This window comes from Dendropsophus ebraccatus, chromosome 7 (genome assembly GCF_027789765.1).
Source record: "Dendropsophus ebraccatus isolate aDenEbr1 chromosome 7, aDenEbr1.pat, whole genome shotgun sequence".
In the NCBI taxonomy this organism is placed as follows: Eukaryota; Metazoa; Chordata; class Amphibia; order Anura; family Hylidae; genus Dendropsophus; species Dendropsophus ebraccatus.
Window position 1 is genome coordinate 62,786,797 of NC_091460.1, and position 13,339 is coordinate 62,800,135.

Below are 13,339 nucleotides of genomic sequence, written 5' to 3' on the forward strand. Positions count from 1 at the left end.
AGAAACATTTTACAGTTTATTCAAGTTTTATTTGAGGACACAAAAAAGCCTGTGGGTCTAGTTTGTATAAATGTTAAAGACCTCAAACATATCTTGTTCTATTCTTGGCAGACATCCTGCATTGACAATAATTTAAAATAATTTTATTTTTTAGCCAATTGAAAGATGCCCTCAGTAACAAGGACCGGGAGCTATCCAGTCTTCGTCGTCAACTTGACTCTGTCCATTCAGATCTAACTGAAAATGTCAAGTTGAGAGAAATTTCTCTGAAGGAGAATAGAAGACTGCAGGATGATTTGGCTACCATGGCTAGAGAGAACCAGGTATAAAGGTTAAATATACAGTTCGGTGTAATAGTAGTCATTACCATTGCTCTGGGCATGCATTATACAATAGAATCAAGTTGAGTGACCTGTAGTAAAATTACTACAACAAATTGCTGAAAATAATATGGGATAAAAACCTTTTATTGAATTAAAGCGACACCAGAGCTATTGAATATATGTCTGCATAGGTAGCACTGCTTTTTTTCCTGTATTCCCTGAAAGGCCCTCAATTCAAAGAACTTCATTCCTAGTCAGTAGCGTGCTCTGTATGATCCCACATCAGCAGCATCACAAACTGCTTCAACAATATATGCGAACATGTTCCCTGTTTATGTGGTTTGTGAACCTGTAAATCAAATACTGTAGTTATCAATTAGAAGTATCCACGTGTTCAGTTGCTGCCACTTTTGCGATTTATGTGCAGATTTAAAGTACTTTTACAAGGGCATCACTGGCATGAAGCAAACATTCATAATTTATTACTGGACTGCACTGTTATAAGGTGCAAGCCCAGATTCAGTGCGACAAATAGCGATAATCTTGTACACTACCTGTGACAGCTAATGCTTCATGTAAGGTCTTATAATGTGACTCTTCTTTTTGAATGTGCTATATCTGCTTCTTTTATTAGACTGTTACACTGGAATTAGAAAATGCAATACACGAAAAAGAAGAACTAAAATTAAGAGTTCACGGTTACATCTCTGAGGTTTCCAGAATTGAAACTTTAATGGCTGCCAAGGTGAGTGCTTTCTGCTCAGTAGTGTAATAGATACCATAGCTTGTGATTTAAGTCTCACTGTAATCTTTTATTTCTTATTTTTTTTGTAATTCTTGTATTAGACTGACATTTGTAACTACATATAATGGTAAGACAGACGTTGCTGCAGCAGATGGCGTAGAACACAAGCATACTGTACCAACAATAACTGTGCCACCTCATTTACTGAGCACTGACTCTTTCATTAGGCTGTGTATTCAAATAGGAAATGTATTTTAATTAAACCATTGTCTATATTGTTTGTGCTTTTTGCAGATGTTCAGCTTAATTTTATACCATGCTTTTTTAGGAACAAGAAAATCGAGATCTTCTGGATCAGTTCAGAATGGTTCATAGCCAAGCTGAGGAATGGGAAGTTAAGGCACAAAATGCTCTCGGTGAAAGCAGTTCTATAAAAATGGAGCTGCTCTCTGTGGATACTGATAGAAGGCATCTTCGAGAACGAGTAGAAGACCTGGAAAACGAAGTCCAAGAGGTAGAAGCACAGTAACATATACCTATTATATTTGCAAAATATATGTGTTGTATGAAGAGGTTGATACAGTTTTCTTAGGTAGGAGCGGTACCCCCCTGTGTCTGCACTGTGAAATGGTTTAGCCTATGAATGTGTTTAGTGTACAGCCAACCTAATAGGTCTTAACATGGCATTAGTGCGGGTCCCACCCTAAGGCTACATTCACACAATAAGTACTTTTAAGGCGTATTGATTTCAATTGGGTTGTTAACACTGTGGGGGAGATTTATCAAACGGTGTAAAATTTAGACTGGTGCAAACTGCCCACAGCAACCAATCACAGCTCCTCTTTCCTTTCAACACTGCCTAAAGCTGAGCTGTGATTGGTTGCTGTCGGTAGTTTGCACCAGTCTAAATTTTACACCCTTTGATAAATCTCCCCCTGTCTGTGTATTTACACATCCGCAGTACACAAAAATTGCAAGCTCTAGTTTAAGACGTAATTGTGGCACACATTTTGTCTGTGGGAGCGCCAGTAATTTTTACGAATGAAACATCTGTAAATACATAAAAAAAATACAGACATCATATACGGTCCTGACAAACTACAGTTACTGAATGCATGAATGTAGCCTCCTTATTTAATTAGGAAGCCGTCAATTGATCACTAAAATGACTTTCTCTTTTGCAGCACATGAATGCTCATCAGGCTTATGAGGCTCAAATATCTTCCATGGCAAAGGCCTTGTCCAAATTTGAGGAGAAGCTCAGGAATGAGCAAGATGAGAAGGCTTTGATACTGTCTGACTTGGCATCAGTGAGGGAACTATGTGTTAAGCTGGACTCAAGTAAAGAGCAATTCTCTAAGCAACTAACTGCACGAAACATGGAGTGTGAAAGAGTAAGTGTCAGCCCAGATGTGCAGAACTGAACACACCATTCTTTTTGAAGCATGTTAACCTTCAAGCCCACAAAGATTACATATTAGACTAGGTTAAAAGTAAACAGAAAAAGGGCTTGATTTGTTTTTTTTTTGTTTTTTTTATCTGCGGATTTTAACCAGTAAAATCTGCTGCAAATTAGAGTCAGGCCAATGGATGAGATTTTACAATCCTCCTTATATGCCATAGGGTTTTTTACTTACAGAAATTCACTGTGGATTTTCAAATGCAGACAACTAAAAAGTGTAAAGGCACAAGTGCATATTAGACAAACCTCGACTAAACCCACGCGACTGGTAGTTGACGTATCCGTGTTTCCCCAAACATAAGACGCCCTCCTAAAATAAGACACCCCACCTACTCTCCTACTCTACCCTCTAACCTAAAGTAAGGCACCCCCTACTCTAAACTAGCCTGGTCCATGGCTCCCACAGCCTCCGCACATCCCACCGCACGCCTGACCTGCCCCTCTTTGTGAGTACTCGGGAGGCTGTCTTATTTCTGCACCGGGCGAGGCATGAGGGCGAGGCGTGAGCCACCAGGTCAGTTCCTGGCAACTTCTCACTACCCCACCAGCCATGATTGATAGCGCTCTACTCTATTGGGTAAAGGTAGAGATCTATCAATCATGGCTGGCAGGTCAGGGAGAAGCCACCATGCACCACCCAGCATGAAAGCAATGACAGGTTGACATTAAGGTGATTTTGATTCCCTTTCTCATAAATATCTCTTTATCTTAAGGTTCTAGATGAGCTGGAAGATATAAAGTCTGAAGCCGAACTGCTAAAGAAACAGTTAGCAAGTGAGAGACTGACAATAAAGAACCTGGAGACTTTGCTGGCCACTAACCGAGAGAAGGAATTCCAGAGTCATCTAAGTTCCCACGAGAAGGAATCAGAAATTCAGCTGCTAAGAGATAAACTGACCCTAGCAGAGAGTAAACTGTAAGTATCCTTTCTTTGTGAGTTGTTTAATAAGTAGTAATAATTCTAAAATGCATCTAATATAGTGCCAAGATATTCTGCAGAACTTTACAATTCTTTTCTTATAAATCAATTGTAGGCGCACTTTCCCAAAATTCTGTCAACTTAAAGGTTAAGGACACCTTTGAGAAGCAAATTATTAATTCCATAAGGTTTTACTAAACATTTTACTTACTTTCCTCTATAGTGTGCTGCATGAGCTTTGTTTTCTCTCTGTACATTTACACAACCTATATGGTTCTCCCCTGCAGACTTAGTTATATCGGCTACGCTCTCCTGCCTGTGTAAGCTGTCCTCTAACCAAGGTCCCCCACATTATGATGGTATTTTTAACACAGAACAAAGAGCCCATCTGACTGGACTCATTCTTTCTCTGAGTAGCAGATACATAGCAGAGAATTTCTCATAAAGACTTCAGAAAGTTTCTATAGTTTGAAATCAGGAAACACATCAAAAATTAAAAAGGTGCAAAGTGCAGAGGTGTCTATAGCCTTTAAAGGGGTTGGCCACTTTATAGTAAAATTGCTCAGTGTACAGTTTAAGTAAGTGTACTCACTGTATATACTGACAGCAGCTCCCTGTGTACCTCACAGAGCTAAAATCAGACTCTCCTCTTCCAGGCTGAGCTGTCCAGCTCTGTGGTGTTTTGGTCCATAAGATTGCCTACATGGAGAAGCATGTGACCATGCCCTGTCCCCTGTGTCCACCACTGAGCCTGTATATGTCTATGGAGGACACAGTGGACAGGGCATGGTCACATGCTCCTCCATGTCAGCCATTTTATGGACTGAAACAAAACTGAGCAGGGCAGCCCAGCCTGGATGAGGGGAGCCTGATATTAGCTCTATGAGGGACACAGGGACCTGCTGTCAGTTTATACAGTGAGTACACTTACTATTACTTTGTACTGACCTATTTTACTATAAAGTGGCCAACCCCTTTAACAATGTTTCACTGGTATAAAAGAAAACCTTTACACACTTTGATTATCTGAATAGACAGTCCTCAACTAATTTTTTAAAATTATTATTTTAAGAATACAAACCTTTTCTCTGGGTTCCTTATCGTTACTTTTAGCACAAGTATGTATCTACCAAGCAGGAGCGACTAATAAGGTTAAATATCTCTTATTGTCATTTTAGGCCCAACATTGTGTTTATAGCAGACAAAACTGGGATCTCCACGACCCGGCTGATGAACTGGCGGCTCAGCCAGTCAGTGACTAGGGTGGGACACCACTCCAGTCACTGGCTGGGACGTTATGACCTTATCACAACTAGGGGGAAAGTGCCTTCCGGCGGGAGTCCCAGGGCCAGGCACGGGGAGAGATAAGCAATGCTTGCTTGTTATTTTCTCCCGTGCTGCCTGTCTCCTTTAAATAAAAATTACTTGATAATGGAACTCTAACTGCATTCAACTTCCACTAGGTGGGGCTTATGAGCCTATTGGATCCTGTTTTAGGCTGGGCCCACATTTTAGCTTGAAGCAGTTTAACCACTGTGCAACACATTACCAACACTTGTTAAACTTGCCATTCATTTTGCATTAAAGCCTCAAATTCTGTCATATTAGTGGTAGTATGTTTTTCAAAACTTTTGTGTATGGATGTTGTCTAAGTATGGATGTCAGTCCAGCAGCGGGAGGCAGATAGAAGGAAGCTGTGGGATTTACATAGCTGTACAGTACTGAAAAGATTTAAATAGTTTCAGAGCTCCTGGCATCATAATGATACATGATGCTAGGAGTTCCAATAATCCGTTTCATTGCACAACGCCCGTATGCACAGAATACAGAATGTGGGAATAAGGCCTTGGAGACCATAATTGAAGGAAAGTACCTTCAGCTGTCCAGGTCAAGACACAAAAAGTGACCCTTACTGCAATGAAAAGAATCTAGTCTGGCTAATGGTGTCTGGAATTAAAGGGGTATTATCTCATAGTTATGGTCTTTTTGTGGGGGACATTGATCCTGAGGACTGGAGACCAATGTGCTCCTGCTCAATATGTTTATTGAGAAAGCTGATTTTGCTCAACAAGTATTACAAGCTGAGAAAAGTGGCTAGATCCTATATTTGTTATGCTTTAGACACTACGCAAGCATTATATTTTTGCGGTCATTTGCCTCCCAGTAAAAATAACATTTTTATATAGTTCTACAGTAGATTCTTCTAATAGTAAATCTCTGTCCTAATTCCTGCAAATTGTAGAAACAGTCACTCCCGGGAAGCCACCATGCTTCGGAACAAACTTACACAGTTGCAGTCTGACTATGATATTGCAAAAAGACAGCTTACAACAGAGAGATTTGAGAGGTAAGAATACTCCAACATACTTCAACACCTTTAAGGGATGTTTCTGTATTAGAACATGCAGTAAGCATTAGTAACCTTTCTCTTCAACATAATTCTATGGCCTTATGTGCACCAGCATAGAGAATTTAAAATCCAGCACGTTGCATTAGATACCATATATCACAGTCTAAGTATAGAAGCACTGGTTTCATTATCACAAATAGAGCCTGATGTAGAACTAAACCGCAGAAACACAGTGGGCAGTTCTGTTTCATGTATTGTGAGCTGAGTTGTGTATACTTGTGTAGTCTAATACCATTAAGAAATTCATATGTTTACATGTGTATATTCATTATAACAGGGAGCGTGCAGTTCAGGAGTTACGTCGCCATGGTCTGTCTACATCATCCATCCGTACTTCATCACCTCTTACTTCAACTATGAAGTCACCTGCTTTGTCTCCAGAGCGCTCCATATTAAGATCTGTGGATCGAGGATCTGATAAGGTGGCAGAAAAGTAGGTCTGACCTTTCAGTCACACAAATATTTTCAGTTTAAAGGAATGTTCACATCTCAGCTAATACAGTTATACTTGTAGGACTGGTCAAGTTTGCTTCCTTCTGCTATGCCCTGCCATTATTGACAACTTATTTTCTAGGTTACCAACTACCACTCTGCTCCAAAAGCAGTGGCCTGGCTGGTGTATACAAAGCCATAGTATACGTATTTTTCTATATATTCTATATCTACACATTTATCTACACATCTACATTATAGCTATATAGCCAGACCACTGATTTATCAACATGTTTGATAAATGAATGTATTTGCAAATTATTTAACTTAACGAGTCCTACAAGTGTAACTATATTAGTTGAGATAGAAGTAACCCTTTAATAACCCTTTATTTTCAGCTAAGTTTTTACACTAGGAATCAAGAATAGTGAAATTTTTGCATCTTGCACTACAGTTGTTTGTGAAGACTAGCTTGAAGGGTGACAATTTGTGTAGCAGAATCCATAAGATTTCTTCTTTTACTAAATGGTTCATTCTGTATAGTTAGGAATAGCTGCGAGTGCTAATACTATATGATTCCTTGTCAGTGGAAAGCTCACCATTCTATATTTCTCTCCGCACAGGAGTGTAAGTTTCAAAGACTGATGTTCCGGAGCAAGGAAAAGAGACGAACACTGTGAATGTTTCTATATCATTATGTGGACTTCTTATGCATTTATTTTTGTCTTGTCAGTGATTTCATGCTGCGTTTGCTCAGCGCAAACCTCATATAAAACAGGTTAGTAATACCTCACCACTGTTCTTGTATTACTCTACATATTAGAAGATGATTTCATCCTAATCCATGCTGGCGCAACAAGCAAACATCCACATGAAGGACATTATGAAAGTCTAGTCATTGAATAATGGACCTTGGTGCTGACGCTGGTTTTGTGTGCTCTGTCTATAGGGTGCCACCAGCCACTAACGTTTTAGGTTTAGTGCCTCAAGAGCTAGTGCCGTTGGCATTTTGAAAGGCTCAAGAGTCAAAGATCATATACATATAAAATGGAAAATCTAAACGGAATGGAATTTCAGTAGATCTTACCTACGGATTTACAGTGGACCTGTTGACTTTTTATGTATGGATATATAAGCATGCTGTGTATTTTTACAGCTGCAGATTTACAGGGTAGCACTACTGTTATAGCAGAAGTGTACACCCTGGCATATCTGTAATGCGTGCACATTGTTGCATTTTGACAGCGGAATTCTGGCAAGATCTGTGGTGGAAAAATTTCAGCACCCTGAAGCTATGCACACTATTATATGGCTCAAAGATGGATTTCAGGCATTCTTCTCTGACTTTTTTGCTTTTTGGATGGCTTTTCAGTTGTGAGATAGAGATGTATTTGGGTCTTTTACAGCTCAATGTACACCCTTAATTATGTACCAGAATACAGCTTTATTTTTTGCACATACATAGCTAAAACAAGGGCCTGAAATTTCATTTTTTGGCCATAAAATAAATACATGTGTGCACAAACGACCTTTTTTCCATGGAGCTCAGTAGAATTTATTAGTAAAAATACATCCTTGTTTTTGGGTCAGAAACAACCCAAAAAACGGTTTTGATTATCCTGTGTGCACATACTTTCATAAAGAACTTAACTTGTTTGAGCTGCTTTAAAGCAAATCTCAGGTGTTTTATTTGCACAGTGAACCGTTAAGTGCTAGTTGTCCGCTCTTATTACTAACCAGTATTTTATATAAAATTGAGCCTTTTATGCAAAAGTCACACAAAAAGTGTACCTATGTATGTCTACAGCAGGGGTGTCAAACTTGTGGTCCTCCAGCGGTTGCAAAAAAACAATGCCTGGACAGCTAAACACAAAGCTTTGGCTCTCCTGGCATGATGGGAATTGTAATTTTGCAACTGCTGGAGGGTCGCAAGTTTGACACTTGTGGTCTGCAGTGATAAGTGATCTTCATTGTAGGCACTGAGAGGCTTTACACTAATGTATGTATGTACATTATGCTAACAATGCTGATATTTTGTATATAAATATATATTTCTGTAAAATATTGTGCATGCGCAACATTCCTATAGTAACCACATATTCTGACCACGGTAATACTTGATATAGGCCAGTCTCATGTTTGCAGTGAGTTGCGATGTTTACTGATGCCTTAAATGAATTATGACTTTTATTCGGTTTGACTAAAGTTAAACTTTTATTTTCACTTCCTGTCACTGTTTATAAATGTGAATAATGTAAAACAAGTTTTAATGTAATATTAGTCCCTTGTGAATTTTTACTGCATTGTATTATACGCCTGAAGTTATGTCCCTGTCTATTTATTTTTGTATGAATTATTATTTATAACAAAATAAATTGTTTTCATTTTGTGCACTTTGAGATCATTTCAAATCAATTTCATTTTAAGTGGTAGTGCGGCGCTAAACAATTATTCACAAAATAACACACATTACAAAGTTATACAACTTTATAATGTATGTTATGTATGTGAATGGCCCCCTTCCCCATGTTTCCCCCCACCCACGCTAGACCCAAAATTGTGGTGCATCATACTCACCGCATCTCGTGTCGACCCCCGCCGCACCGCTCCATCTGTCCTTCATGCCGGCCCCCCTCTGCTGCGTCATCAGCAGCTCTGCTGCGATTGGCTGAGCATAACTGTGCTTAGCCAATCGCGGCTGAGTACAGTTATGACGCGGCAGAGGGGGGCCGGCATGAGGGACGGATGGAGCGGTTCGGCCGGCCTCCCGAAGACTACGTCATTGTCCCAAGATGGCGGACGGGGGTTGACACGAGATGTGGTGAGTATAATGCACCAACATTTCCGGGTCTAGCGTGGGTGGGGGGAAACACGGGGAAGGGGGCCATTCACATACATAACATACATTACAAAGTTGTATAACTTTGTAATGTGTGTTGTTTTGTGAATAATTGTTTAGCGCCGCACTACCCCTTTAATGGGTCTTTCTTGCTCTACATGGGAGGGAGATTGTCATGTTAAAACAAGTGTCATTCCCCATACTTGTAACTTCACCCCCAAGCACAGCGTCCCATCATGCCCTGACAACTGTCCTCACCCTCAGAAAATAAACCTAACCTGTAGTGACCTATGATGAAGTGTGTTACAATGGAGTCTATGGAGCTTCTGGCAGGTCTGTACAGTACTCGTTTTAGAAGCGGACAGCAGAGCAGCGGAAGTTTTGGAAAGGTGGTTCAGTGTTCAGTGTTCAGGCCTTAAGCAGCTGCCGTGACTGATCTGCGTATTTACTCTGCCTGGACTGGCAGGGTATCGTTTATGTATGTGCGCTCCCAGATGATATTGGGAGAAAGAAGGAATCTTACAAGTTGAATTTCAAAGCCCTGATCTCTTAGTTCTTCCCAGAGATAAACCAGAATTACGTGACCTCTGCTTCCTCCTGAATCTACAATTTTGGCCAAAGTACAGTCCTATTGGTTTCCATGGCCCTATTCACAAGTCTAATTTTTCAGATCTGTGATTTGGCTGTGATACATGTAAAAAAAATTAAAAAAAACTGACATGGTCTAGTGTGGACCACAACTGCGGTATGGACATACCAATAGAAGTCTATGGGTTTGTCCATAATTTGCAGCTGTTGTAGACATCGCTATGACCATGTCACCTCTTCAAGTACTTCACACTTATATTTAATCAGCAAAAAATACAGACGATAGGGATGCATTACAGATGCCTTTTTTCGTATGACAAAACTGTGGACAATGATGTATGGTTCGAAAAAGGTGATGTGCGAACGTAGCTTTATATGGGGGAAATTCATCAAGGGCTTTGCATCTATTTTTAGGTGAATAATTGGATTTTTTACCCATTTTTGGTCTAAGTTCTATTTATGAACCAGTATTCAACAGGCGAATATTTTTTATATGTAACTTTTTTTAAATTTGCCTGTAGTGAACATTCACCCAAAGATTTGCATAATCCAAGATTTGCAGCCAATTTATTATTTCCCATTTTTGAGACTTTTTACTTAGACACATTTACTATGACAGTGCGACTTTTCAATAAATTACAAACAATACATTGGAACAAAATAAACCCCAACCCACATTAGAATAGTCGGACACCTTACACTCCTTAGTAAATGTTCCCCTATGTTTTAAAGTTAGCATAGCTATCTTCTGCTGCTAATAGATGTATGTCACACACAGATCAGCAGGATGCTTCCATCATACTTTGTGCCCAGACTGCTCTGACTCTGGGATCCCACCACAATGCCTTTTATTTCTGGAATATACCCTTTGTATATACACATATTAATTATATCCCACTGAACGTGGCCTTCTTTTATTCAAGTAATGTCAGTTTTATAAAAATCATTAATGCATTTCACATTATGCAAGTTTATATTAATAGAGGTTGCTCCATTCATTTGGAATGTATAGAATCCATTAAACCTCATATTATTCTCATAAGTGGCACAATAGGTCTTAAGTGAATTCCTCTGTAAGTCACTTGTTTAAACACCCACGTAATATAAATGAATAGTGGCCCTTTGTCATCATGCTAAATCAATGTAGGATGCCCATTACCATATAATATCATTCATAAAACTATAACAGTTGTCTCTTGTTTATTTCCATGGATTTTGATTACAATTAAATGTATAAAAAAATTGAGTTGAGATTTGTATTTTAGAACATTTTGATTTAGTGCTTTAACATGAACTGTTCCATCATTTATGTAAGTAACTTGCTATTGTGTATATAGTAGTCTCTGCACAAAATATTCAGTTTATAATGTGTGTACATTCCTCTGACTGTATAACACAGAGGTCAGTAAGTCACTAAAGAGGTTGTGTATACATTTCCACTTATTGATATGAAAATATACTCAATATGCAATTAGACTACACAAAATATGAGTAAGGGCCATAATACAAGAGCCAAGCTAGGGACTTGTCTCATATTTTATTGCTTTGCTATTACAGCTGTTGGCTTGTGGATTGGATTGTGCAGCCCTTTGGATTGTAAGTCGTCTGCTGACCCTATTACACTGGGTGATATTGGACCTATTCAGCTGATAATAACACTGTGTAATGGGTCATATACAATCACCATGTAGCATGTTCTAAAATGCATTCTTATTCTATATACAGAATATCATTTTATTTTTTCGTTTATACTGTCCATAATTTATTGTCAATAATTTTTATTTATGTAGCCCCAACAGATTCCACAGCAACACCCATTGTCCTGACCAGTGAGGATTCCAGCAGAAAGACCTTCACTAATCAAAACGTTTGACATGTCTAAGTGACATAAACATAAACTACACCAGCACACTACAGATGCTAAGATAAATGCATAAAAATTATATTTTAAAGGGAATCTGTTAACTCCATATCCGGTACAGAATTGTAGACACAGGTAGATGGAGGCATCATTTGTAGTATTTTCATATCACCTGTCTGCTGATGGCCATTTGTAGAGTTATAAAATTGCATATGTCCTTGAAAGCTGAAGTGCCAAAGAACTGATGCGGAGCCTGAGCCACAGTATGCATGCCTTTTCCCTCCCCGTCTTGACTGATTGAGCTCCAGCACTGTAAATCAGTTGGTCGGTGTGGGGAAACAGGCATTACTCCTGTGGCACTTCAGCTTCCAAGGGAAAATGCTAATTTATAACTCTGCAAATGGCCATCAGCAAAGACAAAAGGAATAATTTGTTTTATAAGGCTGCATATAAGGCTCGCCTAGCCTCAACGTAGTTCAGTGCAATGTCCCTCCTGTCTTATACATTCTGGGCATGTAAGAGCAGTGTTTTTCCTGCTCAAATCAGCCATGGGTGATATCCCAGGGACATGTTAAACTTCTTTTTAATGATGGGTACAGTTTAAATTGTAAGGGCCTTATTCCATGGAGCGATAATCACCATTCCGTGTAATAAAGGCAATGATTATCAGCTAAACCTGTCTTTAGGTCCTGACCTTATTGGTCGGGCCCCAAGGTATACTGAATCTTTTTCCAACAAACTATAAGTGTCATTAACAACTACTCCACATTTTGTGCTGTATAATATGAAATCAGTTCATGGTGTTGATTTCTCATTAAGTTCTGTTTTACACTGGTGTCCTAGTTTACATAAACCAGATCCAAATGGTGCCCAGTGGACCCCCTCAATACAATATGGTGCCCAGTGGACCCCCTCACCACAATATGGCAGCCATTAAAGTCTCCACTGGTTTTACAGCAAAATATGGTATTTACTATTAAGTGACTTCTTATACATATTTAATGGTTATCCTCTTTAGCACAGCACATTAACTGATGGCATTAATACTTTGTTTTTATGTCAGGCACGCTGTGGTTCATCTTATTATTGTACATGGAATAATGCATCTTGTTAAGAATACTAAAACACTGTTACAACAAATGCATTCTTAATAGTCTGTGTATGTATGTATGTATTAAAGCCTGTAAAAATGTATTTTAATATATTATTGGATTCATGTATTTTTCAGAGAAGCCAAACCACAACATGTGACCGCACACCTATTAGAGACATCACTGGTTTGTAAACAAAAAATGAGTCTACTGGTACAGTGTATTGTTGTCATGGCCTAATTCAGATATCACATGTATCTTGACTTACCCCATCCCTCTAAATTTACCGTACCTGTGGTTTGGGTCAGGGTTTTTGGCTTGCCCCAGGACCAGCAGTCACATGGCACCTACTCCAAGATATATAACTTACTAATACAGTGGTGCCTTGGATCACGAGCATAATTCGTTCCTGGACTGTGCTTGTAATCCAAATCTACTCTTAAACCAAAGCAAATTTTCCCAAAAGAAATCATAGAAATGCAGACAATTGGTTCCACATCCAAAAAATAATGATTTATTATTCTGATTAACATGTAAAACAGATGAAACAAACATTCAGAAACAGCAGAATATGTGATATTATAAGTTACTGTACAGTAATGGAGAGTATGGGAAACACAAGGAAAGACAGAGAATGCAGGGAGCATGAAGGAATGAGCAGGGCAGATG

General features: G+C 39.0%; 1 protein-coding gene across 2 annotated transcripts in view; it reads left to right on the forward strand.

Annotated features, from left to right (window-relative positions):
* CEP135 (centrosomal protein 135) overlaps positions 1 to 12,648 on the forward strand; it is a 37,997-nt gene extending 25,349 nt beyond the window's left edge. Inside the window, exons 19-26 of one of the 2 annotated variants that reach the window (XM_069977645.1) lie at positions 155 to 323; positions 958 to 1,068; positions 1,397 to 1,582; positions 2,253 to 2,462; positions 3,244 to 3,446; positions 5,692 to 5,796; positions 6,137 to 6,292; positions 6,915 to 8,619. In XM_069977645.1, the coding sequence (XP_069833746.1) occupies positions 155 to 323; positions 958 to 1,068; positions 1,397 to 1,582; positions 2,253 to 2,462; positions 3,244 to 3,446; positions 5,692 to 5,796; positions 6,137 to 6,292; positions 6,915 to 6,936 (1,162 nt within the window). In that variant the 3' untranslated portion in view covers positions 6,937 to 8,619. Of the gene's footprint in view, positions 1 to 154; positions 324 to 957; positions 1,069 to 1,396; positions 1,583 to 2,252; positions 2,463 to 3,243; positions 3,447 to 5,691; positions 5,797 to 6,136; positions 6,293 to 6,914; positions 8,620 to 11,508 lie in introns of those variants that run through there. The other variant, XM_069977646.1, reaches the window with a different exon arrangement.
* The last annotated feature ends 691 nt before the right edge of the window (positions 12,649 to 13,339 follow it).